We start from the raw sequence: 27,892 nt of genomic DNA on the forward strand, positions 1-27,892 counted from the left end.
TGTGCCACTCTACCCAACTTTGCCAAGGGGACAACAGACTGTCCCCTAGCCCCCTAGTCCTCAGAGGCAACAAATGATGGCCCCCAGTACTGGCTCTTCCTTCCTCTGTGATGTCCTCAGAGCCAAAGGCTTCCTAGGACCAAAGACTCTTTCACCTCCCAAGATTAAGGTGGGAGATTTGTCCCAAGACTAGAGCCACAAGTCTAGGGACTAAAGGACCTGCCCATGTTGACCAGAGGGAAACACCTGAGGGAGACAAGGCAGTTTTGAGTGCCAGCCTCTCTCCACCATTGAGCTCATAAGCTGGAAAAATCATACTCCCTCCTACACGGAGAAACCCTGGGCCATGACTGATCTGATGCAGCCCACTATCCAGACCTAGGACGGGCCCCAATGAAGAAGAGAATCTAAAGGTAAAAGATATCAAGAAGCCCTCCTCGGAAGTCTAAGAGAAAAAAAATTGTGCCCAAGAGTTAGAAGGAATCGGAGCCAGCCCTGAGCCCTAGCCTAACCAGAGCTCATCTGCAGACAAACAGAGCCCAGTAAGCCTCCCACTGCTCCAGCACCTCCCTCTCACACCCTGGATAGCCCGGAACATTTCTCTCAGCCCCACATCTGCCTAAGGCCCCTCTGCCCTATGAAACTGGCAGCAATAACCAAAAGAGCTGTGCCCAACTGACTCAGAGCTGAGTGTCCAGGCCACTGCTGCTGCCACCCTCTCCCTGCCCAGAGGCATCCAGGGGAAGAGGAGCACATACCAACACAGCAGCCACAATGCAAGTTTGTCAGTGAATGGAAGCAACAGGTGACCAATGCGGCCTTTGTGGGACAGGCTCAGAGTGACATGTGCTAAAAATTACAAAACTAGTGGGCTATACTGAGGTGTGTGCCCGTAAACTGACTAAGGCGGCCACCACAGTTTTCATCCATCCAGACCCAGAAGTTCAAAGGCAGGCTGACCAAAAAGATAAAGAGGAAGATGGATGCCGTTACAGCTGCCCTCACCACAAACCTAGAGGTCACTCATGGGGCGGGGGAGGGTCTCACTAGAATAAAGCCTGTGATCCAAAAGTTTCTAAAGGAAAAAAAATGTGGCCAGACAAAAGGGGAAGCCTCCAGTGGCGTCGGCGGGCAAGTACCCACTGCCACGCTCAAAAGCTATGACTTGAGCAGAGAAGGAGCGAATGTTTTCCCCCAGCCTTTGGCCCCAGCCACTCCTTTCAGTCTCTTCCCACTTGCTAGGAAGTTGATGACTGAAGAAAATGGCAGGGGTCCCATAGACACGCACAGATGCATCTGATGCACGGGACCCAGGGCCTCAGGAGGGCTCAGCTGCTGCAAGCCCAAGAATACACTGGGAATAAGTTCATGTTAACAGCCGTGAGTGGGCCATAGGGCGCACACTCCAAAAGGACATGCCACGCTGGCTCCAAGCCACACACTGTGAGCCACCAACAGGAAGGGCGTCAGAGCCCCATGCACTCAGGAATAGTGAACAAGAACACAAGTGGGGCAGCTACTATAGACACTTAGAGCAGGCTCCCACCTGGCAGGAGGAGGAAGCCACGCAGACAAAGAGCAACACCTAGGTGGGCACAATGGGGCTGCCTCACCAGGACCTGCAGTGACCACACCACTGCCCTCCAACCTCGGCAGACAGCCCAGGGCGAGATTCACATAGGTGCCTCTTATACAAATGATGTCCCAGGTCATCAATCTCTGCTAAGACTTACACTAGATTTTAGAGTTGGATAATCCCAGCAGCCAAGATCCTGCACCAGGAGATAATAAAAAAATTCCTGCAACTTAAAGGGCCAGAGGCTCTGTGTACACTTCACTTCCCTAAATGACAGCTCCTCCCAGGGGCTTGAGTCCACCATTCTTGGGTCAGAACTGGACTCTGACTTAAAAGCCCACATCTATCAAGAAAATGTCAAAGACCTTGGTTACCATCTGACTCAGCAACAGAACAGACAACACCAACTGGCCTCAAAAGAAACAGGAGATCTGCTCAATTCCAGTCCCTTCAACCTGCCATCAGACCAGAGAATTCTCGGGGGCTACTAGATTCAGCCATATACAGACCCCCAACTTTCAGTGGCAAAACCCCTCTATGAAGCCACAAAGAGAGGAGAATGGGATCCTCTAATATGGGGCCAAATAAGCAAGAGGCCTTTGAGGACATTAAATAAGCACTCCCAGTGCATCTGGACTAGGGCTCCCTGACCTCACAGAACTTTTCTTTCTGTACATCCATGAACAGTCTGGAGTGACTGTAGGAGTCTTGACTCAGGTGCTGGGGACATGGACATCTATGCAAACAGCTGGACTCTGCAGCCCAAGATTGGCCACCTTGTTTACAGGTCCTTGCAGCCATAGATCTTCTGATGTTGGAAGCTGATAAACTGACTATGGGACAAAAATTGTTTTTCAGGGTTCCTCATTCAATTTTCACATTGATAGACTACAAAGGACACTATTGGTTACTAATGAGAGAATGGTCAATACCAAGGCATGTTATATGAAAACCCACATATCCATGTTGAAGTCATCTGGACTCTAAACCCAGCAACCTTGCTATCCCTCTGACCTGGACAACCTGATCAGAACTGAATTGAAGTCATGGATGAAGTGTTCTCCAGACCACTCCTGGCAGACCAGCCCTCAGGGACCCTGATGTGCAGTTCTTCACAGATGGAAGCAGGTTTATAAAAGATGGGGTGTGTTTTCCTAGATAGGCAGTGGTCACTCTGGACTCCACTGTCAAGGCAGAACCTCTTCCTCAGGGAACTTCAGCACAAAAAGCAAAGCTTATTGCTTTCACTCAAGTACCTCAGTTGACAGCAGGAGTCTGTGTGGATATTTACACAGACTCAAAATATGTGTTCACTACCCTTCATGTTCATAGGGCCTTATGTAAGGAAACGGGGCTAATTAACTCAGGAGGAAAAAAAAAACATAATGGATGGGCAAGAAATTCTTAACATTTGGACGCAGTATGGGCTCCCAGGAAGGTTGTGATTATGTATTGCCAAGGTCATCAAAAGGGAAACACTGTGGTTGCTCAGGGCAACTGGAGACCTGACAGAGGCCAGGTTAGCTGACTGCCAGAAATAAGAAGAAAATCCAGTCCCAGGTTTAAATGCTGCCCTTCTGCCTGACCGACTGTCTAACAGAATGGGAACCAACCTATTCCCAGCATGAAAGGAAGTGATACAAGACTGAAAAAGAGAATTTCTCCAGGGTGGACGGTGGAGATTTTCTGATGGCTGCAAAGCCAACATGGAGAGTCTAGCCCCAGCCTTTATCCGACAGTTCCCCAGGAGAGCACTTTGAACATACAGCACTTGAGACAGTTCTGTGTCAACATTTCTATGTCCCCTGGCTCACAAGCAACAGCCAGATGATCAGCAAACAATGTGAGGTGTGTGCTCACAACAATCCTTGTCAGGGGCCAGAGCTCCCACCAGGAGTCCAAACTATAGGAGGAGCACCTTTTGACGACTTGGAAGTAGACTTCACTGAACTACTGCTGCAGTCTGGCTGGGCACAAAATCAAGAGCCACTCAAGCAGGAACAAACTTTATTTCCCAAAACTCCCGCAAACGCCACACACGTGGCCTTCTCCCGGGACACACACACCAACCGAAAATCCCTCCTACCTTACTTCCCCAACTAATGGGAACTCTCCGGGAGTCCCCATAAGAACTCCAAAGTAGCAGGCCTAGGTGGACAGCAGGAGTCTAATCTCCAATTGAATGCACATCTTAACATAATCATTATCATCTCAATGGCTTGCTGGCATCACCTTTCAACCAAAAATGCCATGCATCATTCCTACTGGGCTATGGCTCTCAGCATCTCCCCCCTTCTGTTTAATTAAGCACCAATCATGTGGCTTAGGGACCCTGCCTGTTAGGCTGTCCAATACTACATATGGTCCTTACCCGTCATTGGATGAGCTGACCTCAAGGCGTCAGCCTCCTGTCTTAGGTTGGTACCACTGCAATTGGATCATACCCGTCACTGACTACCGGTCCAGCATACAGCCATACTTGTGGATAGGCCTATGCACCAGTGGGGGGGTGAGGTTCTTTGTCTCACCTCTGTTGGCCCCCAAATTTGGCCTTTGCACCAGTGGGGGGTGAGGTTCTTTGCCTCACCTCTGTTGTCCCCCAAATTTGGCCTTGGTGCCAGTAGGGGGGTGAGGTTCTTTGCCTCACATCTGTTGGCCCCCAAATTTGGCCTTGGTGCCAGTGGGGGGGTGAGGCTCTTTGCCTCACCTCTGTTGGCCCCCAAATTTTAGACCATCATTAGCAGAAGGGAGGAGGATACAGAAATGCCACAACACTAAGCCAATTGACGGCTCCTTTGAAAAATTGTACCACCAGTGACACCATCAACAAAGATACTCCAGCATTACCACAATTCGCTGCACCAACAGATAGTTCACAATGTATACAAGTGATACATAGTCCAGGCAAGTTCTGCAAGCAGTTCAAAGCAGAGGAATCTATCAATATGTTCATTTCCTCCCAAAGTAAATAGACTCCTTGATTGAGCATTACTTGTTGATTTTTTTTATTATTATTCATTGATGCATCAGTTTATACAGTTTACTGAGATAGCTATCAAAGAAGCTGTAGTTTAGTTTTATCTTTGTCTTCACCAGTACTGGGATGAAGATAGGAATTCTGGCAATGATGGCTAAAAAAATATGTAACATTCCAACAGTTACTAAGAAAACAATTTTCTGAACAATTTACATTATCCTGAGCAGAATTATTAAATATAATGAAAAGGAAAGGTGAAAGTAAACAAACAGATCTGTTAACCTCCTTATTTGTTCACATTTAAAACAATCCTCAACAGCTGTTTACCCAATTTAAATTAAACCATTTAAATCACGTGAATAATAAAAATATTTGGATCCATTTTTTCATGAGCACGCCTCATATATGATCTATGGACATATGCACATACAGACATACAACACAAAACACAAGTGTGCACACATAACATACAACACATAAGACAATAGTAAAGGCCTTGTAGCTTTACACAGGTGAAATCTCCATTGCAATGTTTAAAAACTCCACAGTCAAAAAATAAAACTTATCGGAAAAACATTAACCTAGGTCTGAATGAGCTCAAAAAATAAAATAGAACTTTATGATGTGGGAAAGGGCAATAATAAAATAGATATTGAAAAAAGCATCCTGGTTACCACCTGGGTTTGACTCTTATTTGGATATCCCATCCTTTTTCCTGTAACTTGCATAATGGGTCTGAAGGTATTCCCACAAGCAAGCCCCAAGGTTTTTTACATTTGAAATAGGCTTTAATGGTGTTCATTATTCATTAGCCTCCAGGTGTGGGAGAACCACTGTTGCAGATCAAGACTAGCCAAGCTGGAGCTCTGGATATCAGCTGTTATGGATTTGAGTCAAATCATCTTCTTTTTGGTCTATGGAAATCGCTTTGGTTAGTCTCTCTGAAATCCAAATTGGCTGTTGTTCTCTCTGTGGAAACACACAAACAGAACCCCGACTCCAGACAATCACTGGGTCAGGACCTTTCCATTCCCCGTTAGAATATCCTTCCAAAGTACCTTAGGCTTATGTACATTTTTTGGGCACATATGCCTTTCTGCAGCACTAAGCCCTGATGAATCCAAATTTAAAATGTTTAGAGTAAAAAGGGTTGTTTTAAGTTTATCTTTGGGGGATATATACCCCTTTCCAATTTCCTCTTTTTGTTTTAATAAGTACATTTTAATAGTTTGATGAGCTCTTTCAACTATGCCTTGTCCCTGTGGATTGTATGGGATTCCTGTTATATGAGTAATGCCAAATGATGAGCAAAATTGCTTAAAAGAGGTAGAAGTATAACCAGAACCATTATCTGTTTTCAACTGTTTTGAAACGCCCACAGTGGTAAAATTTTGTAAGCAATGAGCTATAACATCTTTAGTTTTTTCTCCAGCATGAAAGGAGCCCATCAAAAATCCAGAAGAAGTATCAACTGTAACATGCAAGTATCTTAATTTTCCAAATTCTGGCAAGTGTGTGACATCCATCTGCCAAATATGGTTAGGTATCAATCCTCTAGGATTGACTCCAAGATTAACTTGTGGTAAAAAGGTCACACAATTTTGAAATTGTTTTATTATATGTCTGGCTTGGTCCTTAGTTATTTTTAAATGCTTTTGTAAAGTATTAGCATTGACATGGAACCTTTTATGAAAATTTATAGCTTCTTCTATTGTGGAGAAAATATGTATGTCATGTGTAGTTTTATCTGCTAAATCATTGCCCAAACTAAGGGCTCCAGGCAATCCTGTATGTGCCCTGGTATGTCCTATAAAGAATGGATCTTATCTGTCCCAGATTAGACTTTTTATAGTGGAAAACAAAGAGAAAACAGTAAAGGAAGGGGAAATCCTACAAGCATCTTCAAGGGATACTATAGCATTAACTATATATTGACTATCAGAAAATAAATTAAATACAGAACTTTAAACATCACAAAAGCTTGTAAAACTGCATTAAGCTCTACCTTTTGAGCTGATTGTTTGGGTACTAAAAATGTAAAAGTTTGATCAGGGGTAACTACTGCTGCTGTACCGTTATTTGACCCATCAGTGAATATATTTGGAGCATTCATGATAGGTGTTTTTCTTGTCATTTTTGGAAAAATTACAGGATGAGAAGACCAAAAAGACAATAATGGATTAGATGGTAAGTGGTTATCAAATGAAATATTAGATTTACACATGATTATTGCCCAAGTATTTAACTCATTAGCTAACTCATCAATTTGATCCATTATATATGGAGTAATAATTTTATTGGGAGAAATTCCAAACACTCCCTTTGCTGCTTTTATTCCTTTGAGTATTAATTGTCCTACAGCCTCAGGATACCTAGTAAGAATAGTATTAGGAGAATAAGATAAATGTATCCACAATAATGGACCTTCTTGCTAAAATACTCCTGTAGGAATATTTTTTGTTGGTATTACAATAAATAATAAAGGCAAACTTATATCAATTCTATTCAAATGCATATTTTCCATATATGTTTCAATAATTTTTAATGCCTTTCTTGCTTCAGGTGTTAACACGCGGGGTGAATTTGGATCTGATGGACCTTTTAGGATATCAAATAAAGGTCCCAACTCTCCTGTTGGTATGCCTAGATAAGGTCTTATCCAATTTATGTCTCCTAATAACTTTTGAAAGTCGTTAAGTGATTTGAGTTGATCTACTCATATTTGAATTTTTGGTGGATGGACCATGGCTGAGGATAATAGAACTCCTAAATAATTAATTGGAAGATTTAATTGTACTTTATCTATTGCTATCTCTAGATTATATTTTTTAATAAATTTGTAAGTGTGGCATAACATTCTAGCAATGTGTTTTTATCTTTATGTGCTAATAATACATCATCCATATAGTGAAATATTTGTAGTTCAGGATTCTGATTTCTAAGTGGCTGGATTGCTTTGTTAACATAAATTTGACACATAGTTGGGCTGTTAGCCATCCCTTGAGGGAGTACTTTCCATTCATATCTCTGATCAGGACCTTCATGATTCAGTGCAGGGATAGTAAATGCAAAACTTGGACTATCCTCAGGATGAATTGGAATTGACAAAAAAACAACACAATCTTTAATATCTATAGCTAAAACATACCAGGTTTTTGGCAAAGCAGACAATTGGGGAATCCCCGATTGAGCAGGTCCCATAATAACCATGTCATTATTAATGGCTCTTAAATCTTGCAATAATCTCCATTTACCAGATTTCTTTTTGATGACAAAAATGGGAGTATTATGGGGAGATACAGAAGGTTGTATATGTCCCTCCGCTAATTGTTGTTTGACCAGGTCATGGGCTACTTGAATCTTTTCTTTAGTCAGGGGCCACTGAGAAACCCATATTGGTCTTTCTGATTTCCAAATAATTTTTATTGTCTCAGTGACCCCTTCTGAAAACCCAATCCATGTCTATTTATTCCTTGATCTATTTGAATTGGTGCTGCTATACCTTGTTCCTGTTCTCCTAATCTTTTTTCTTTCCTAAAACCTTGTCTAGCCCTAGTAGTGGGCGCATTAGGATTGATGTTATTTGTTAATGTCAAACCTAATTGATCTAGGATATCTCGTCCCCATAAATTTATAGGAAGATGATCCAATACATATGGCTCTATAGTTCCTTCACATCCTTCAGGATCCTTCCAATCTAATACCATTGCACTTCTATGGGGATTAGTCGCCACTCCTAGGCCTCGAAGCGTTTGAGTGGCTTGTTTTAACTGCCAATGTTTTGGTCATTCTTGACGAGATATGATGCTAAGGTCTGCACCTGTATCCAGTAGCCCATTAAATTCGTGTCCTTGAATATTTAGTTTTAGCATTGGATGAGAATCTAAATTTAAATACAGCATAGCCCAATCTACACCTGTGGAGCCTAATCCCCTGGAACCTCTTTCTACAGTACAACTGGAAAATTTATCATGCAGGCTGGGTATTATTAATAACTGTGCTATTCTATCTCCTGGTGAAATTACTGATATACTTCTTGGAGAACTAGCTATAATTTTTATTTCACCTTCATAATCAGGATCAATTACCCCAGGACTTATCATAAGTCCTTTTAGTGTAGAAGAACTGCGTCCAATAATAAGCCTACTGTTCCTTGGGGAAGAGGTCCTTTTACTCCTGTGGGAATGATTTGAACTCCCATCTCTGGAGTTAGTACTGCTCTGGTGGAGGCACAGATGTCCAACCCTGTGCTCCCTCTGGTTTGTCTGATGAGAGATCTAATGGATAATGTGTTCTGGGCACTACCCTGATGGTGTTGCTGGGTTCCTCCATTGCCCTGTATATTTGTGGTTGTGGGCCCCGGAGCATTGGGCCCCCCAGTCGGTTTTTTGGCAATGGAGCCCGATGTTTTTCTCCATGATATCGTGGGTAAACACCTGGTTCTTGTCCGTTTTTTGATAATGGAGTACCCTCTATGGTGGTTTGCGAATGGCATTCATTAGCCCAATGTCTCCCTTTACAGCATTGTGGGCAAATACCCGGTATTCTACCCCTTTGATACCTAGCTTTGTTAAACCCTCCTCCTATGGGGCAACTCCTTTTAAAATGTCCTGTTTGTTCACAATTGTAGCATGTTTTCGGCCTGGCATCTAAAGCCTGTTGTACTGCAGCTGCCAGGACTTGCCCTTGTTCATTAATGTCTCTACATAATTTGATATATGTGTTTAAATCTCCATGTTTCCGTGGTCTAATGGCCTCCTTGCACTATCTGTTTGCTTGTTCAAAGGCTAGCTGTTTAATTAATGGCATTGCTTGCTCTGTATCCCCCAAAACTCTGGTAACTGTTTGAATAACCCTATCTACAAATTCAGCGTAAGGTTCATTAACTCCTTGTATTACGTTAGATAATTGACCTTGTAAATCTCCATGTCCTTGTAAAGTCTTCCATGCCCTAACCGCATCTGCAGCAATCTGTGCATATGCAGCAGGATCATATGCAGTTTGTTGCAGCTGACCTTCATAAGGTCCTTTTCCTAACAACATATCTAGATTTCTCTGAGGGTAACCAGCTGCTGCATTTTGCCTAGCCGTCTCCATGCAAAATTCCTCATTGGCAACCTTCCATAACAGGTATTGTCCTCCATTTAGCACAGCTTTACACATGCTAGCCCAATCTGGCTGGCGTCATGTTCAAGTTGGTGATGTGTTCGACCATGCTTACCGTGAAGGGTGCTTGGGGACCATAGGTTGTTACAGCCTCTTTTAGCTGCTTCACTGTTTTGAAATCTAAAACATGGTGAATTTGCTGCCCTCCTGCTGCCTCAAATACAGGGCATGCTAATCTTTGAGGTCCTGTCTCAGGATCCCATTTATCAACTACGGGGGTTGAGGGTCCCATAGGCAGCACTGTTGGTTGAACACTTCTGCCCTCTGGTGATAGAAAGGTGTTAGTAGCAGCCTTCTGTTGTAACTTTTTCCCTGATGGATTTTTCTGCCCTAAACTTTCTTCCTCTTTCTGACTATCTCGAGAGGCCTCCTCTTCTTCTTGATCTAATATGTCTTCTACCATAATCTGAACTGAAAGGTTTGCACTAGGCAAACAAAATCGTATCATCATCCACAATGGCAATGTGCCAACTGGCAGAGTTCCTGGGTTTTTCTTTTCCCTGTCCCTTAAATCTTCACCATGATGGTCCCATTGTGATATATTCAACAACTCCTCCTTAAAAAGCCATGGGCTACCTTTTTGTATTGTATCAACATATGCCCTGACTCTTTTTGGTTTTACTGGGGTGCCTCCTTCCTCTAACAATTTACTTAACATTCTTTCGGTTTGTTTTTTGGTAATTTCTAACCCCATATTTCTGCTACAAGGATAACGCAACTCAAACAGATAACTCAAAACAAAACCGAAGCAAAATGAAACAAAAACGGAACAAAAAATCATTGTATCAATTTTCTCTTCTTCAGGGCCGAACAACTTCAAACCTGGAGCCAACCATTTTTCCCAGTTTGCCTGAGAAAGTTCTAGGGATAGGCAACTTGAAACAAAAACCAAATGGATCAAAACAAGAACACATTGTTTTTTGAAATGGTCACCCATTCTCTCGCTCTCCCTCATGGGCGAGCGATTTCACCTACCCTCAAGATTCAAGCATTACCTGCACGGGCCACCAAAGGCCGCAGTATGGCTGGGCACAAAATCACGAGCCACTCAAGCAGGAACAAACTTTATTTCCAAAACTCCTGTGAACGCCACATACAAGGCCTTCTCTGGGGACACACACACCAACCGGAAATCCCTCCTACTGCACTTTCCCAAACAATGGGAACTCTCCGGGATTCCCTGGGAGAGCTCCAAAGTAGCAGGCCTAGGCGGACAGCAGGGGTCTAATCTCCAATTGAATGCACATCTTAACATAATCATTATCATCTCAATGGCTTGCTGGCATCACCTTTCAACCAAAAATGCCATGCATCCTTCCTACTTGGCTATGGCTCACAGGGCTATAAGTAACTTTTTGTTTTTGTGTGCTCCTACTCTGACTGGGTGGAGGCCTTTCCCACCCGCACTGAAAAGGCTCGGAAGGTAACCAAAATGCTTCCCTGGGAAATTATTCTGAGATTTGGTGTCCCAATAACTATTGGCTCAAACAATGGGCCAACTTTTGGGCAGAGGTGATATGATTACTGACTAAGAGTTTAACTATGGGATGGAAGTTACATACAGCCTATAGGCTGCAGAGTTCTGGTAAAGTGGAAAGGATGAGCAGGACTTTAAGGCTTGATTGGGTAAGCTGTGTCAGGAGACTCACTTACATTGTGATGATCTTCTCAATATTACACTCCTGAGGATTAGATCCACTCCTACTAGGAGGACGGATTGTGTCCTTTTGAGATAATGTATGGGAGGCCACTCCCTCTTACTAGGGGACTACAGGGAGACTTAAGAGAGATAGGAGAATTTACCCTGAGACTGCAGCTTCAGGCCTTAGGGGAAAATTAACAGGTTCTCAAACAATGGGTTAGAGAAGATTGCCACTAAGTTTGACCCAGGTGCACACTCCTTCAAGCCTGGAGATTGAGTCTGGGTCAAAGAATGGAATATTCAACCCCTGAATTTCTTTGGAAGGGTCCTTTCACTGTTATTTTATCCACCCCAATGGAGGTAAGGTTGCAGAGACAGGTCCCTGGGTTCCTTACACCAGACTCAAGCCTGCAGCTGAGGACTGGGAGTGCTCTCCAGATGCTGCTACGCCTTGGACACTGACCATCCAGAAAAAGGAGCAGTGGAGAAGCTCGGGGATCAGAAGGACAACAGCCCTGCTCCAGTCACTCAGGAAGCTGACTGGTCTACACAAGGCCAAAGCTTTAAGAGACTATGGCCCTGTTTCAGCCACACAGGAGGGACTGGCTGATCAACACATGGTGAAAGATCAACTTCCCACCAGGACTAATGGACTCTTTCAACCTCTAAGATAGTTCTTACCACATAAGGCATGGCTACCCCTTGTGTATGTATGTATGTGTGTGTGTGTGTGTGTGTATACAGTTCTTTGTTTGGTTTTTGCTCCTGGCTTGATAACAGTAATTTCTACCTACTGGACTCTGGGTAACAACATTTTATTTATACTTATTTTTTTATCTTGCTTATATAAGTTTTCTAGGATTTATTGGATGTTATTAGTTTGGCTTTGTTAATTCATACTAACCAAAATGGTAGTCTATTACTCAGTTTGGTTTCCTTTGACAACCTTAAGGGGTTCTGCCCTATTCCTATTCCATCCACGGAGATCATGTGACCATGTGTCAAGACCATCTACAGTAACCAAGAGGTGGTAAGACATATATTTAGGACTTTCCTGCCAGAGGAATGCTATAGTTGGATGACTATTTGGAAAGAAAATAGAAGTCCATTGGGAAGAAACTTGATTTAGAAGGTCACCAATCTTGGGGTGAAGGTAACTGGCCACCCCAGAGGAATATCGCCACTTATGGTTCTGCTACCTGGGCACAAAATGGCAGTTGGAGCTATAAAACTCGTATTTACATGCTAAACAGAATTATTCACTTACAAGCTATACTGGAAATTATTATTAATCAGAACACAACAGCCTTTGACCTCCTAACCACACAATAGACCCAGATGCAAGTGGCTAACTATCAAAACCACTTAGTATTAGATTACCGACTGGCTGAGGAAAAAAAAAAGTATATATATATATATATATATATAGAGAGAGAGAGAGAGAGAGAGAGTTCAACAGCTCAGATTGTTGCATCCAAATGATGACAATAGACAACAGTTAAGGATATAGCCAACAACACAAGAAAACTAGCAACTAGCACACGTGCTACTTCATACCTAGAAGGGCATTAAAGTTTGGGTACCAACCATGCTTCTGGAAGATGGTTTTCAACTCTTGGTAGATTTAAAAGCTTAACTGGTGTAGTGGGTATTCTGCTGTTAACCTGTTTATTGTCCAGTGTTTGGCTCCACTGTGCATTAAAACTATTGGGTCCACTGTAGAAGCTGCTGTTAAAAGGATGACAACAACTAAGGATTTTTGCATTATATAAGGCGTTAAGCCAAGATCACGTAATAATGCTGTAAATTTAATGGATTATATTATGGGGAGCATCATTAAAGGGGGGAATATAGTGGTACCCCCTTTCTCCACAGAAAAGTCTAAACAGGACTTCTGCAGAAATCTTCACCATGGCTGATTTTGGGACTGTTAGCAAGAGTCTCTGCAAAAGAGTCCAATGTAGACAAATGTCCTATTTTCGTTTCACCCTGTTTTACTTGGACACAGGCCGAGAAGTTACCAGCACTCCAGGTGCTGAACACGCATTTACTAGATTTCACAAACATTTCCAGTATAGTAGTTTCTAGAAATGTGCAAGCAAGACCTCTGGGCTTCACCAAGGATTCACAGAGATGTCTACATTTTTAAGATAAGTTACAACTGGTCTCTACGGTAACAGCTGGCAGGGGAGGAAAGAAAGGGGAGAAGACGCTCCTCCCTTCTCAGGTGTTGTCCTTGAAAGTTAACTTGCCCAGAACAGTGAGAGAAAAAGCTGCTTTTATGTGAACTTCTGCAGACTGTGAACTTCTGAGCCCCTTCCCTTACATGCTGGGTGTAAAACTCTGAAACTCCCTGAACTTGAAGTTCAGGGGATTGATTGATTACAGCAAAGGCTGTGCCTTCTGAACCTGGCTACAGTGCCTTTACTCCTCTAACCCTACAACAAGTCCATCACCAAGAGACTGCACATACCCCTAGCACCCAGCTGAGGACTCTTGCTGTCGTCCTGGGTCAGTGACCACGAGTTTGACTTGATTCTTCTGCCTAAAAGTCCTCATCAAAAACTGGAAATCTCCATTCTGCAGTGTCTCCACGAAAACACAGTAACAGGACCCCTTTCTCTAGAGTCCCTATCCTGGTCATGCCCAGCCCAGACAGCCTCCTGGAGCCCCGAGCTGGGCGGGGTGGGGCTCACCCACCTGCGTTGAGGGGGTGCAGCACTGGAAGCCCAGAGCCCCTGGGGCATAACCACATGCCCACACTGCAATAAAACCTGAAGTGCTCCATGTTGGTCCTTTCCCTCTAGTGCTGTCCCCAGGCAGGGCACAGGGCTGGTCAGTGGAGCTCAAAGGTGCCCACACAGGCCCTAGATGTCTGGAGCTCCCACAGCCGTTGTTGGCATCACAGCAGTGACGGGTGCTGTGGCATCAGGAATGCCCAGAGGACCCACAGTAAGGAGGTCCCAGTCAGGGACGGAGCTGACGAAGCCTCTCTCAGCCTGGTTGGCGGGTCACCAGGATAGCACAGGCCACTGTCCCTCCCACAGGAGCAGATTGAGAGAGGAGAAGTCCACCTTGGATGGGTCAAGCCTTTAGCTGTGGGCTTCTTGGTGGTTGCAGCATGTCCCTCCAATTCTGACCAGTGCAACCAGAGTTCGTGAACGTCACTCAATCTTCACCTCCCACAGTGGCCGGGAATGAGCCTGGGACCTGAGAGGCACAAGAGGCAGGGAGGGGCTGCAGGAGGCACTGCTCTAGGAAAGGCTGGTGACATGGGCTCAGCACATGCTTCTGGGCCCCTGGAGAGAAGGTGCCAGGAAGATGTGGGGGACACAGGCACAGAGCAGGAAAGACCAGCAGGCTATGTCCCTCACCCTCCTGTCCGTGACCAATAGTTCTGGGGCTGCTAATTACTCAGTGTCATCTGGGAACACTGAGAATCAACATAGTGATCAGAGATAACAGACCTTTGTCATAGAGATTTCCTTGTGCTACTGGAACAAAGAACCCAGGGAACAGGAGTTAGAGGCACATAATAAGTAAAAACCTCTTGCTGAGTCCACAGCCAGTCTTCTCAGAATAAACCCTGAGAGTTATTCATGTAATTGCCTGAATTTCCAAGGTGACCTTGAGCATTATGTTTTCAGGAGGAAGTCACTAAGTGAGGTGTGACAGGGCTGGGACCCCAGAGCCCCAACTCTGCCTCCCACTGACCAGGACACTGAGGAGCCCAAGGCCTCCCCTGCCCAGCCTCCCAATGGCAGGATGGAAGCAGGAGACCCACCTGTCAGATGTCCTCAATGTGCTCTGTCTTATCACTTAGCCAACCATGAAACTGTCATCAAGACAGAGGCGTCCCTGAGAAAGGGTCTGGCTTTGGCCTGCTCCCTGTCTTTGGTTACTCAGGAACAAACCAGCTCAGAAATAACCCCCTGAGCTGCACACATTCCTGAGTGACCTGATGAGCTGGTGTCTGAGGAGCCTGGTCACCAGGGATGGGGAGAAATGACTCGGTCTTTATTCTGGAAGTGGGCATAGAGGGGCCATTAGACCTGGAGGGCAGGTTCACCTCCTTGAGGGTTACAAATCTCCATAGGGAGCCCACACAGTTGGGGGTACTCAGGTGGCAGGTGACCAGAGACCTGTGCACAGACCTGGGCCAACAGGCAGATTCGGCATCAAACGTGGTCTCAGGAGGGGCCTGGGCTGTGGGCGCACAGACACTTTCAGGCCCTCTTGTGGACACTGGCCATGGTTCCTAGGTCTGTTCCGAGCAGAGAGAGGCCTGGGGTCCCAGAGCAGGAAGCGCTGACTGAGAGCCACCTGGTCTAAGGTGGCTTCTCCCTGCCCCTGGCCCCAGCTTCCTGGGCTTCTCCTCTGTGGGCTCCTCTCTGGACACACAAAAGGGGCTGGAACCTGCTCATGCCCAAGTACAGGAGGCTGATGTGACATCATGGGGCCCCCCCAAGGCAGGCAGAGGGCCGTCCTAATGACCCTGCACAGAGGCTGAGGTGCTCATAACTCTTCCCCACTCACGAGGTCCCCCTCGGCAGGGGAGGCCGGGCAGGCAGTACCCTTCCTTTATGTGTGGGAACCTGGGGCTCAGAGAGAGACACAGAGGTCAGGAGCTCAGGGACTGCTGGGGAGGCAGACGGGGGTCAGTTCTGAGGGAGGGCCTGGCCCGGGCCTGCAAGTAGTCATGATGCTGTGGCCTTGCAGGAAGGCGGACGAGTCACTCTCCTGATCCTTGCTGCCCTCCCTAGCAACATGAGGAGAGAATCCCCATCTTCACCCTGTGCAGAGCACCCCGTCCCCAGGTCATGGCTGGCCTTCCCTGTCCAGCCCCTGACTCGGAAGACCATTAGGTGTGGCCTCTCGTGGTGCTTGTGCGGCCTGGTGAGACAGGAAAGAGTGTGCTGTCGTGTGTCTACGTGTTCCTGTGTGTGTGTCTCCACATGTGTGTGTCTGAGTGTGGTTTACAAGTGTGAACCAAAATCAAGGAAGGCCCTAAGGCTCTCAAGTCTTATTTGAGTGATAACTGGAAATTTCACAGGATATTTTCCAAAGCACATCTCACTTCATGGGTCCACAGGGACAGGGTCCTGGGCACTGGGGCTCTTCCCTGGCTCTGCGACCACGGCTGCTGACTCTGCCATGACCTTAGACAACCTTCGCTGGGTCACACAGCCCCTGTGTCCTCCTGAAGCTCCCTGGGCCTCAAGGCTCCTGTGGCCCCCAGGGAAGGCAGTTCCCCTTTCCAAGGCCCCGTGCACTGCAGGACACTCATTGTTTCCTAAGAGCGTCCGTTCGGCCTTTTGGTGGACACTGGGAACAGATGTAAGATTAACGACGAGGCTCAGGATCCCCTAAGAATTCGTGGGACTCTTAAGTTGATCCTTCCCCAGTTGAACCCACGGGCACCCGTGCCACCTGGCCTGGGCTGTCACCTCCCTTCTGTGCTTCAGGAGCCTGAGAGACATGTTTCATGGCGCTGTGGCCGAGAGGTGGTCACACTGCAGAGGCTGTGCACCCCCTAGGCAGCACCGATGGCAGCGTGGGTGGCAGCTAGGATCTGGCCGATGGACTTAGTCCCTTACTGTTTGCTTCTCCGATAACCAGGGTGACCTTGGCTCATGTCCACTGCAGCCTCCCCCATCGCCCCTCTGTGTCCATTGCTTAAATACAGACAAGGACAGGGCTCTGCCTCCTCAGCCCCTGTCACCACACTGGTCCTGGGACGGTGAGTGGTGATTATGCCTTTCCTTGGGAACAGCCTGTGGGAGCCTCTGGGTCCTGGGAAGGGAGAGGCAGGACCCAAGCAGGGTGGACGGGGCAGGCTATAGCTGGGCCTCCTCTTTTCTTAGCCACAGCGGCCCCAAAGGTCCCCTCCTTCTCTCCCAGCCACCCCAGAGCCAGGCAGTACCTCTGGTGGGTCAGGGTCACCAGCCCTCCTGAGCAGTGGCAGAGGGCATCTAGCTCACAGCCCTGGGGAGCCAAGATGCAGACAGCAGCCGCGGAACAGTGGCTCTGGTGACCTGGCCTTTCCCGCCACTATCTCTCAGCAGCACCTACAGCCCCTTTGCCTGGGTGAGGACCTTCCTCCCCTTTTGCAGAAGGCCAGACAGGGCAGCCAGGAGCCGGCTGGCACCTTCCATCCCCTCCAGATGCGCCCAGGGACAGAACCAGAACAAGCTCCCCTGGGCCGTGGTTCTGAGCCCACCTTGTGCACCCAGGGGAATGGGAGCCCAGGGAAGGTCACCTTCATGGGGTTAGAGCTAACCTTCCCCAGTGACCACTCTGAGCCAGCCGCCGCTGAGCTCAGTGCACATAAGAACACATTTCAGCCTCACAGCCCCTCTGAGGTGGTTCTGTGGTCATTCCCATTTACAGATGAGGAAACTGGGAACTCAGAGGTAGAAAACTTGCTCCAGATCACTCAGTGCCCAGTACTCAAACTCAGGCACTGGGCTCCAGAGCCCATGCTGCTGACCTGGGTCTAGTGTTGAATGCTTCTCTCGTGGCTCAGGCCCTAGTTGGAGAATAGGAAGCCTGGTCTGGCCTGGAGGCCTCTCAGCTGCTCTGTGACCTTGGACTGTAGCTCAGCCTCTGGAGCCATGGAGCAAAGCCTAGAAAACTGTTTTCTTCCTCTTACCTCATTGTCACCAGCCTGAGTGTTTGGTTAGGTTTTTCTACCACTGGATTTTGGAGATGGGGGCTGGGAAGATGACCAGTAACAAGGAGGCCACATTGCCATACAATGCCTGGGAAAGAGCCACACCAAATTAATCAGATTCTGCGTTTCTTTAGTTAAGAGGATTGAACCCAAGGCACTCGACCACTGAGCCATATTCCCAGCCTTTTTTCTAAAACAAAATTATTTTGAAACAGGGTCTCACTAGGATGCCTAGGGCCTCACTCTGTAGCTGAAGCTGACTTTGAACTTGTGATCCTCCTGTCCCAGCCTCCTGAGCCACTGGGATTATAGGCATGTGTTACTACACCCAGCCCAATGGGACATCTTAAGTGTAACAGTATTTCTGAACACTCTATGCATGTTTAATTTGTACAAAAGCTCTATGAAGAAGTGCTTCCTTATCATCTGCAGGAGACTGAGTTTCAGAGAAGTGAAGTAACATATCCAAGGTCACGTAGTGAATATATGGTGGAATTCTAGCATCTGGCCTCAGAGCTCTCATTTTAGCCACAGGACCTTCCTGTCTTCATGACCATGCCATCCTGAGGTTTTCTGTTTCTCCTTCTGGTTTCAATTTTATACATAGAGAAAGGGTTAAAATATCTGGTCTGGAGTCAATACATCTAGGAACAAATCCCAGTTCTGTGAGCAACTGATTCTGTGGATTTTGGTATGCTACCTGACAAGTTTAGGCCTCAAATCTTCCACCTATGAAATGGGAATTCCCCTAACTTCCTCCTGCCAGGGTCAGCTCTGAGGGAGGAGTAGATGGCACAGAACCTGGAAACACATGCTGCTGGGCGGGACCTGCTCCATGGTAGAGCATGTACCTAGCAAGCAAGGAACCTGGGTTCTGTCCCCAGCACCAACACCCCCCCCCACACACACACACCAAAAACAAAGCAACAAAAACTATGACATTTAGTAAATGTGACAATGATAGTGATCCTGTCTGATGTCTGCTCTGCCATAGAGTGATGAGCAGGCAGGGGATGTGCAGACAGGTGGGGACAGGTGGAAATGCCCCCTCAGAAGCAGCTCACTGCTGAGCAGAGCCCCTGCCTGCTCTGGGGCAAGTGACCACCAGCAGGTAACCTGCAGGAGTGGGCGCTTCCCCAGGGCCAGTACCACCTCTGGTCACCTTGTTTGTGCCTCACTTCTTCCTTCAGAGGTTCTCCTCCCCACTGTAAGGACAAAAGTGGAAGTCATTTACCAAGGCCACTGTCACCAGGGGGCAGGGCTGGCTCATGCTGGGCTTTGGTGCTTTCCATGGATTGTGACCTCAGGTCAGGGCTCCTTCCTAGACCCAGCCTCCTTGCTCTGGGTCAACAACGAAATGGTGTGAGATGAGCTGGGTTGGGGGGTCCTCCCTCTCCCCTGCCTCACACTGACTGCTCCCACCCACACCCCCTTCGAGAACCATCAGGGTGCCACTTCCAGTCCTTTCCTGAAGGCTTGGCCTCCGTGTCTGTACCTGAGGGGCTCCAGTCCACCCTCTGCAGCTGGCCTGCCCAGCTCAAGGCTTTGGGGCTGCAGGGTGCTGCTTGCAGTAGCAGCCCAGGGGGAGCAGGTCTTGGGCACCTGAGGCTTTCAGGAACAGGCCAGGAAATAGAGGGAACCCAGCAGGAAGCTTGGGGTCACTGTCAGGGCCTGGGTCTGACATCCATGAAGCCTGGAACCCAAGGGCAGGACTGTCTCAGCCCCTGGTCCCAGAGGAGAAAACCAAGGCTTGTTCCACCTTTGCCTCAGTTTCTCTGTGCAGCCTTGGCCAGGCCCTGACCCTCTCTGGGCCTCAGACCCTCACTCTAAAAGGAAGAAATCAGAGGAGGTTAGGTGACATGGGAGGTGGATGGAGGTGCTCACCTGGGCCGGAAACCTTCCCCCACGTCCCCCCTGCACCCTCTCACCTCCTGACAGACACCCCTGTAATTTAGAGCCCAAGGTTTGTGCACAGAAGACATCATTCATTTGGGTCTCTCCCAACTCCCCTTCATCCAACTTGAGAGTGAGGTTATGGGCCGGTGCTGGCTCATACCCTTGCTCAAGGCCAATGGTACAGCAGTGGCCCTGCCCAGGCCTGACACCACAGCCTCTGGCCCTGAGGCCTCTCACCACATGTCCCTACCCTGCTGAGACCCACCCATCTTCTGACCTCAGGCTCTGAAAGATGGTGACTTCCACCACCATGAAGGCTCAGCCAAGCCCAGCCGGGCAGCACAGGGACACGTACAACCCCTCTTAGCACCATCTTTAGTGCTGACATCCAGCTAGTTAACGAAAAAGACAAAGGTGTGTTGCGCAGCGTGTGGCTGGCTCTCTCTGGATTATTCAGACATGAAGGCCAGGAAAAGAGGTGGTGGAAAAACAGCTGTCACTTCCCTTTGATGTCTGGGTGGAAAGAAGCATTTCCAAAGGTCACGGCAACGAGGGAAGCTCAGGGTTTCTCATTCCCAACTCCTTCCCACCAGGTTTTCCTGCCTCAAAGTCAGGGACACACGTTTCTCTCAACCATGTTCAGATGGTGACTTTAGTTAAGGGCTGCCCTTGGCTTCTCTGAGCTCAGCCATCGGGTTCCCCTTCTGCAGATGAGGACAGAAGGCCAGACAGGGCAGATGAGGACAGAAGAGCCTTGGGAGCTCTGGGGTCAGGGCTCCATGGCTGTCCACATGTGGCTGAGGGTGACACTGCCCTCCACCACCTCTAGGCAGAGCCTCCTCCCCCTGGTCCAGCCACAGGCCCTTCCCCTTGCTACTGCCTCATCCTCAGCCATGAATCACAGACCCTCACAGCCTGTCACCCAAAGGCTTTGAGGTGGAAACACCTGCCAGCCCCTCCCTCAAGGGGACACTCCCTCGGAGCCCTTCAGTGCACTTTTGGGGTTGAGACTTCTTGAATTGTCCCAAGAACCCCCACTTTATATGTGGGCAACACAAGGAGCAGAGAGTTCAAATCACCTGTCCTGGCCCACACAGCTGGGGAGGGACAGGGCCCTCTAGCTCCCCCAGTGTCAGCAGGTGAACCACACAGGATGCCCGCCCACCTTGGGGCTGAGGTCACAGAGCAGCCTAGGCATGCCCCTCTTCACTCAGGCTGAGGCTCTGTCAGGGTCAAGTGGGGACAGCCCCTGGGGGCTCTAGCATAGCTCCACCATGTTCTCAAAGGGTCCAAGTGCAAGGTGCTTCCTCTGCAGGCAGCATGTTCCCCACAAGACGCGGCCTCAAGTTCATTGCAGCTGCCAAGTGGACGGGACAAGGGGGTGGGCTCAGGACCCTACCGGCCAGTGCCTGAGCTGGTCCCCTAGTCCACTTGCTGGCCAACCCTGTACGTGCACCTGAACCCCTCTAGGCTTTGGAGGATAGCAGTTGTCCCCACAGGACTGTGAAGGAAGCAGAGAATTCACACCCTTTAGGGCTCAGGGCAGCTCTGCATCTCCCTGGGGGTTTGCAGTGATGCAGGTGGAGGAAGGGCTTGGCACAGGCTGGGCCATCTTGGAGCTCACTACACCCTGGTGGCTCTGCATGGTGTCCGTCCAAGCCAGAGAGAGTCACTGTGGCCTAACTCAGGCCTCTGACCTCCTCTGCCTTGCAGGACGATGCCGTCCTCTATCTCGTGGGGCCTCCTGCTGCTGGCCGGCCTCAGCTACCTGGCTGCTGGCTCCCTGGCTGAAGATGCTCAGGAGACAGATGCATCCAAGCCCGTCCAGGAGCACCCAGCCTCCCACAGGATTGCCCCAAACCTGGCCGAGTTTGCCTTCAGCCTCTACCGTGTGCTGGCCCATGAGTCCAACACCACCAACATCTTCTTCTCCCCTGTGAGCATCGCCACGGCCTTGGCCTCGCTCTCGCTGGGCACCAAGGCTGACACTCACACCCAGATCCTGGAGGGCCTGGGCTTCAACCTCACGGAGACCTCAGAGGCTGACATCCACCAGGGCTTCCAGAATCTTCTCCAAACCCTCAATAGGCCCAACAGCCAGCTCCAGCTGACCACCGGCAGCGGCCTCTTCATTGACCACAATCTGAAGCTGCTGGACAAGTTCTTGGAGGATGTCAAGAACCTGTACCACTCAGAGGCCTTCTCCACCAACTTCACAAACACTGAAGAGGCCAAGAAGCAGATCAACACTTATGTGGAGAAAGGGACCCAAGGGAAAATTGTGGATTTGGTGAAAGATCTGGACAGAGGCTCAGTTCTCGCCCTGGTGAACTACATTTTCTTCAAAGGTAAGATGAGTCAATCAGCCTGAGTGGGTTCCCATGGAAACCCCAAAGCTGTTTTCCATCCACCAGTTCTGGAACTTTCCTTGGCAGCACTGTCTGCGCTGTGGCAGGGCCTCTCACAGTGGCTCCTCAATCTTCCATGTCTAAGCCCTGAAATGTCTTCCACCATCAGTTAAGTTAGGGAAGAGTTGATAAAACTTTCAAAATCATTGACTTTTCTGCAGGACGCATCAGAGTCCTGACTGTCCTCCTGCTCACTGGGGACCCCAGCAGGGAGGGACACCTGTAATGTTTCCTAACTAGAGAGCCACTGATGCACATTGTGGCAGGTGGTGGGAGGGAGTGGCCTTTCATGGAAAGTCCTTGGAACAACTCTTGATGTGGAGTGTGGCAGCTGGGGGTGTGCAGGACCTGGGTCCACATCCTGCCTACCCCACTCAATGGCCTTGTCATTGAATGAGCCATCTCACCTCTTTGGGATGTGACTGTCCTATCTTGTCATGGACAATGTTGTGAGGTCTGAAAGGAGTACCCAAGTTACACATCGGATTGTTTAGGACCGTCTGAGCTGAGCAGCTGCCATGGACCCTCAGCCTGCCCACCTGCTAGGACTCCACAGGACCCAGGTCCTAAGGCAGCTTCCACTGCCCCAGGACAATGGCCTCAGGGATTCCTGAGAAGTCAAGGTGTTTTATTGGGCTTTTCATCACTGTGAATTAAAAACCCAACCAGGATAGTTTTAGAGGAGCAAAAGTTTATATGGGACTCACAGTTGCAGAGGTCTCAGTCCATAGAAGACCGGCTCCATTCCTTCAGGCTCCGGGTGAGGCAGGACATCATGACAGAGGAGTGTGGCAGAGCAAAGAAGCTCACATGGTGATCAGAAAGCAGAGAGAGACTCCATTCTTCAGAGACAACATATACACCCCATAGCCACACCCCCAAGGACCCCGAACCACCCACTACCTCCTGCCAGAGCCCACCTGCCTCTAGTTACCACTGGGTTAATCTCATCAGGGATTAATTTACTGATTAGGTTAAGGCTGTGGCCCAATCATGGGGGACACCACATCTAAACAATAGCACAAGACCAGGTGACTTCCTACCCACTCTGGCTCCTTTGTTCCTGGGCAGAGTTCTACAATGCAGAGCCCCAGGCCACCATCAGCACAACTGAAGGGCCAGCTCTGCTGGACTTAGGGCAGGTCTCAGTCTTCCCCACTGAGACATGTGGGCTCAGGGTCCCCTACCCACAGTCTGCTGGCCCAGAGGGTGAGGAGCTGTTACCCAGCAGTGGTGGGTTGTGGCGCTGTCTGGGCTTCTCACATGGTCCAGGACACAGATTTAGGGTGCCCTGAATGTTTGCCCTGAGTGACAACTGAACTGCCAATCAACAAGCATCCTGAGGTCCAGGAGAAGAGGTCCCACTGTAGGACTAGGACCAGAGCTTTTCACTTAATCCCAAGCCGCCCTTCAATAAAAATATAACTTTAATCAAATGCTCACTGGGCACAGTCAGGAGGCGTCTCCATGGCAGCCTGCAGGAGCTAGAAATCCCGGCTGATCCTCTAGTCCTGAACACCCCTCTCTCTATCCCCATCCTGGAGGGGTTGGAGGCCCTCCTGCCCAGGATGGAGCAGAGGTGGGTGAGGAGCTTCCCACCAGGCAGGCTGAGGGTGCCTCTGCTCTCCTCTCACACCTAAGCCTCCATCCCACCCGCTGCCGTCCACCTTGCCTCTGTCCAGGCACATGGGAGAAACCCTTCGAGGTAGATCACACCAAGGAAGAAGACTTCCATGTGGACGAGACCACCACCGTGAGGGTGCCCATGATGAACCGCGAGGGCATGTTCGACCTGCACTACTGCCCCACACTGGCCAGCTGGGTGCTGCAGATGGACTACCTGGGCAACGCCACCGCCATCTTCCTCCTGCCCGACGAGGGGAAACTGCAGCACCTGGAGGACACCATCACTAAGGAAATCCTCGCCAAGTTCCTGAAGAACAGGGAGAGCAGGTGAGTCCAGGCAGGGACCCGCTGGACGGCACAGGCACAGACCTCAAGGTCCCTCAGGACCAATGCATCAGAAGACAGCACGGGCAGCAGGGGGGACCATCCCTGGGGCCACAGCTACAGTGAATGACCCTGTGCTACAGGAAATGCCAGGGCTCAGGTCAGATAGCAGCTGAGAAGGGACAGTGGTCAAAGAGCAGGACACAGATCCAGCTGGAGGGGAGACTTTCTTCCCAAGAATGTACATGGTCCCCTCCCAATATCCAGGGCCTCGCTGGGGCACTGACACTAGTGTTATGCTTGAATTTGGGATCCCCAAAAGACCACCAGAGACCAAGATCGATGACAGCAACAAGATGTAAGAGGCATTTATTGCGAGCTAGCTCAGTGCTCCGCGTGCACACAGCAACTGGTGATGCTGAGAGGTCCCAAGCCCAGGGTTTGCAGCAGTTTTATATATTCTTTGGGGAAGGCAGGGACCCCCCCACATACATCACAGCATCTCTTAGCAAATCATCACACACCGCGGGAAAATCAAACAAGAACTCTGAAATATGATTAGCACATTCACTGACAGCAACAAGTTGGGTAGGGGTGACTGGCTAGTACAAAAGGGGTGTTCATTTGAACTGATTGGTTTAAGCCAAGAGGGGTGTACGTGCTGAACTACATGGTTTCCCAACACGTTATCAACCACCATAAACTACTGGGAGGGTCATCTGGCATCCCAGGTATTTCCCTGTCTCATGCTGATTGGTGGCTGCTAGGGGGTTGCTATGGATCCCCACCTAGCCTGACTGACTTAGGGACACCTGGCTCAGCAGATCTCTCCTGCTATTTGTAGATAAACAACTCAGCAGGGTGGGTATGTGCCTAGGAGAGCTCTGTGGGTCTTTCCAAGGACAAGGGTCACACCCCCTTTCTTGGACAGGCTTTGCTCTGAGGTAGAGGCTGGTTTTTCACTAGCACATGTTGTGGCAGAATCAAGGACAAAGGCCTGGGCCTGCAGGTTAGGGCAGCAAGAGGGAGGACTTGCTGTAGGACCGGCCGAGGTGCACAGGGGAAGCGCCTGCATGGAAAGGCCCAGAACAGGAACAGGCAGCACTGGGAGCTCAGGGCACGTTCCCACAGGCTCTGTTTCTCTGTCGCATCTCAGGCTGCTTCACTTGTCCCAGGAGCCACACAGCTGGGTATGTGACACAGAGCAGGTGCACTGTCCTGAGCCCAGCCACTGGTGGAGGAGGCACACTGCAGACAGATGTGACACACACGTCCAGGTTAAGCTGCACTTGAATGGTCACCATTGCTGGCCCACCCAGCCTCCTGAGGTCCCTGTACCTGGGCTGGGAACAGAGTGCAGTGCATCCTGGGACTGGTCCCTGAGGCTCGGTGCCAGTGTGCAGCCTCAGCACAGGCCCCTGGGCTTTGCACAGGTCCCTGGGGACAAGCAGATGAGCCTGCATCCTTGGGTTTTGGAGGTGACAATCCTCTCCCTCATGGAGCCTGTGTCCCTCAGTCCTGCAGCACTGACCCATGATGCCCTGGGCCACAGTCCCCAGGGAGGCTCTGGCTGGGCAGACTGGTGTGACCATGGGCTACAGGATGACACCTGCTTCCGGGAGGACACTCTGAAACTACCTGGAAGACTCCTTGGGGGAGGGGGTGAGAAGGGGCCACAGGACAAGATGTTCCCACTGACGGGAACATTCTCCATGCCAAGTGTCCAGGAAGCTAAAGGTAAAAGGACTTCTTACTTTAAAGGTAAAAGTCAAAGGACTTCGATGGCTGTGGGTGAGGACAGGGCATTAAGCAAGATAACCAATCAGAATAGAAACACTTTCAGAGCACCATGGGTCCAGCAGAACCCCAGAGACTCTGTGAACCCCTCATTTTCTATCTTCATACTAGCTCCATCAATTTACACTTCCCCAAACTGAGCATCTCTGGAACCATCGATCTGAAGCTTGTCCTGACAAGTCTGGGCATCACCAACGTCTTCAGCTATGAGGCTGACCTGTCTGGGATCACGGAGGACGCTGCCCTGAGGGTCTCCCAGGTGAGGATGGCCATAGTCCAGGGGTCTGCAGGCCAGAGTGGTGGGGGCCTGCTCAGGCCTGAGGCTGAGGGAGGGGCCAAGGGACACAGCAAGGGCCAGGTGGGTCCTCCTGAGGATGCAGAGATTCACTAGCTCTGACAGGGGAGGAGGACAGAGCCGTGGATGTGGCCTCCTGTGCTTTTAAGGACTTCCCCTGAGGGGCCCAGTCACCCTCGGCCTCTTCCTTTCCCAGGGCCATGGAGTCCTTGTGCTTCTGTTTACCCACATTAACACAGAGGCTTAGGCTCAGTATCTTCATAGAATGTTCTGGAATCTTCCATCTGTGACATTAGAGCTACTTGTGAACCAGCAAATCTGAACCATTCCTGAGTCCAGTGGGCCACTTGCTGGGGAAAACAGGAGGGGACCAAGGGCAACTGCAGGTCCATGTGGGTGGCTTCCTATAGGGGTCTGGGCACTGGGAAGGTCACCACCAAAGTCCTTGTGCTGTGGACCTCCTAGCCCTACAGGGGGAGGGGATACATGTGGAGGTGACATGGAGGCTGATGGTCTTCCTCTTGTGCCCTGAGGTCACATTGAATGCCCAGAGAGATGGAAATCAGGAAAGGAGGGGGAGGGGAGCATGCTGAGTCAGGCAGAGGCTGAGATGGGTGGGGGGACCTGAGTGACCCACAGGGAGGCCTAGGACAGGACAGGCTGGTCCAGCAGGAAGGCCCTGGTGAGGTCCTGTTGGTAGGAGGCTCCCACGTGGGGCCTTGCTGCAGCCTGGGGTGGGGCAGCAGGACCTCAGAGCCCCTCTGCTTCTCTCCCCTCCAGGCCCTGCATAAGGCTGTGCTGACCATCGATGAGAAAGGCACAGAGGCTACGGGGGCCACCGTTATGGAAATAACACCACACTCTATTCCCCCTGAGGTGAAATTCGACAGGCCCTTCCTCATGGTCATCATTGAGCACTACACCAAGAGCCCCCTCTTTGTGGGGAAGGTGGTGAACCCCACACAACATTAGCCACCTTGGGTGCCAGACCCTGGTCCCTGCCTTGCTGGGCCCCTCCCAGATGTCATTAAACAATGGTTGGCCTGGCCAACCCTGACGCTGTTGTCTCTGTGTCTCCCTGTGTGTCCTGAGGTCATGAGAGGACTCCAGGTCACAGCACCTCTCAGTGACACTGTGTCAGGTGTGTGCTGGTCAATGGTGACTGGCTGAAACCATGTCCTTTGGGCCTTGAGCATGTCCATCCTGAGAACTTAAGTCCTGTCTGGGAATTCTGAGGGGGTCTGTGGCCCAACAGCTTCCCGAAGCCTGGGGTCCACTCAGCACCTCATGGCCCCTCCCACCCATCGCTGGCCACACCCACCCAAGAAGCCCCACCTGTTAGTCAGCCTTTGTGCTCCTCTGACTAAGACCCGACCACGACAATTTCAGAGGAGGAAACGTTTACTTGGGGCTCACAGTGGCAGAGGTCATAGTGCACACACAGCCAGGTCCATTCCTCAGGGCCCAAGGTGAGGCTGACCCCCATGGGGGAAGAGTGGGGGGGAGGGAAGC

General features: G+C 49.5%; 1 protein-coding gene and 1 long non-coding RNA gene across 2 annotated transcripts; both read left to right on the forward strand.

The window, feature by feature from the left end:
* The first annotated feature begins 5,196 nt into the window (after window positions 1–5,196).
* LOC131424006 (uncharacterized) lies at window positions 5,197–7,397 on the forward strand. Its single transcript, XR_009226353.1, has 3 exons — window positions 5,197–5,484; window positions 6,705–6,740; window positions 7,116–7,397. It is a non-coding gene; the product is annotated as an uncharacterized LOC131424006 (long non-coding RNA).
* A 9,572-nt stretch (window positions 7,398–16,969) lies between these two features.
* Window positions 16,970–27,437, forward strand: LOC124090167 (alpha-1-antitrypsin-like protein GS55-MS). Its single transcript, XM_046440563.2, has 5 exons — window positions 16,970–17,101; window positions 21,644–22,278; window positions 24,021–24,291; window positions 26,197–26,344; window positions 27,161–27,437. Exons 1-5 carry the CDS (start codon window positions 16,995–16,997, stop codon window positions 27,350–27,352), a joined length of 1,353 nt encoding a protein of 450 aa, XP_046296519.1. The 5' UTR covers window positions 16,970–16,994; the 3' UTR covers window positions 27,353–27,437.
* The last annotated feature ends 455 nt before the right edge of the window (window positions 27,438–27,892 follow it).

Source organism: Marmota monax, unplaced genomic scaffold (assembly GCF_021218885.2).
Source record: "Marmota monax isolate L192 unplaced genomic scaffold, Marmota_monax_Labrador192_F-V1.1 WCK01_AAM20220418_F8-fsc00017, whole genome shotgun sequence".
Taxonomy (NCBI): Eukaryota; Metazoa; Chordata; class Mammalia; order Rodentia; family Sciuridae; genus Marmota; species Marmota monax.

Excerpts from the sequence above, each read along its gene's own strand:
- LOC124090167 (XM_046440563.2), top strand. The coding sequence starts at position 16,995 with ATGTCCACTGCAGCCTCCCCCATCGCCCCTCTGTGTCCATTGCTTAAA. Across the intron at positions 22,279-24,020 it reads GAACTACATTTTCTTCAAAG|GCACATGGGAGAAACCCTTC; the intron begins GTAAGATGAGTC and ends GCCTCTGTCCAG. Across the intron at positions 26,345-27,160 it reads CTGCCCTGAGGGTCTCCCAG|GCCCTGCATAAGGCTGTGCT; the intron begins GTGAGGATGGCC and ends TCTCCCCTCCAG.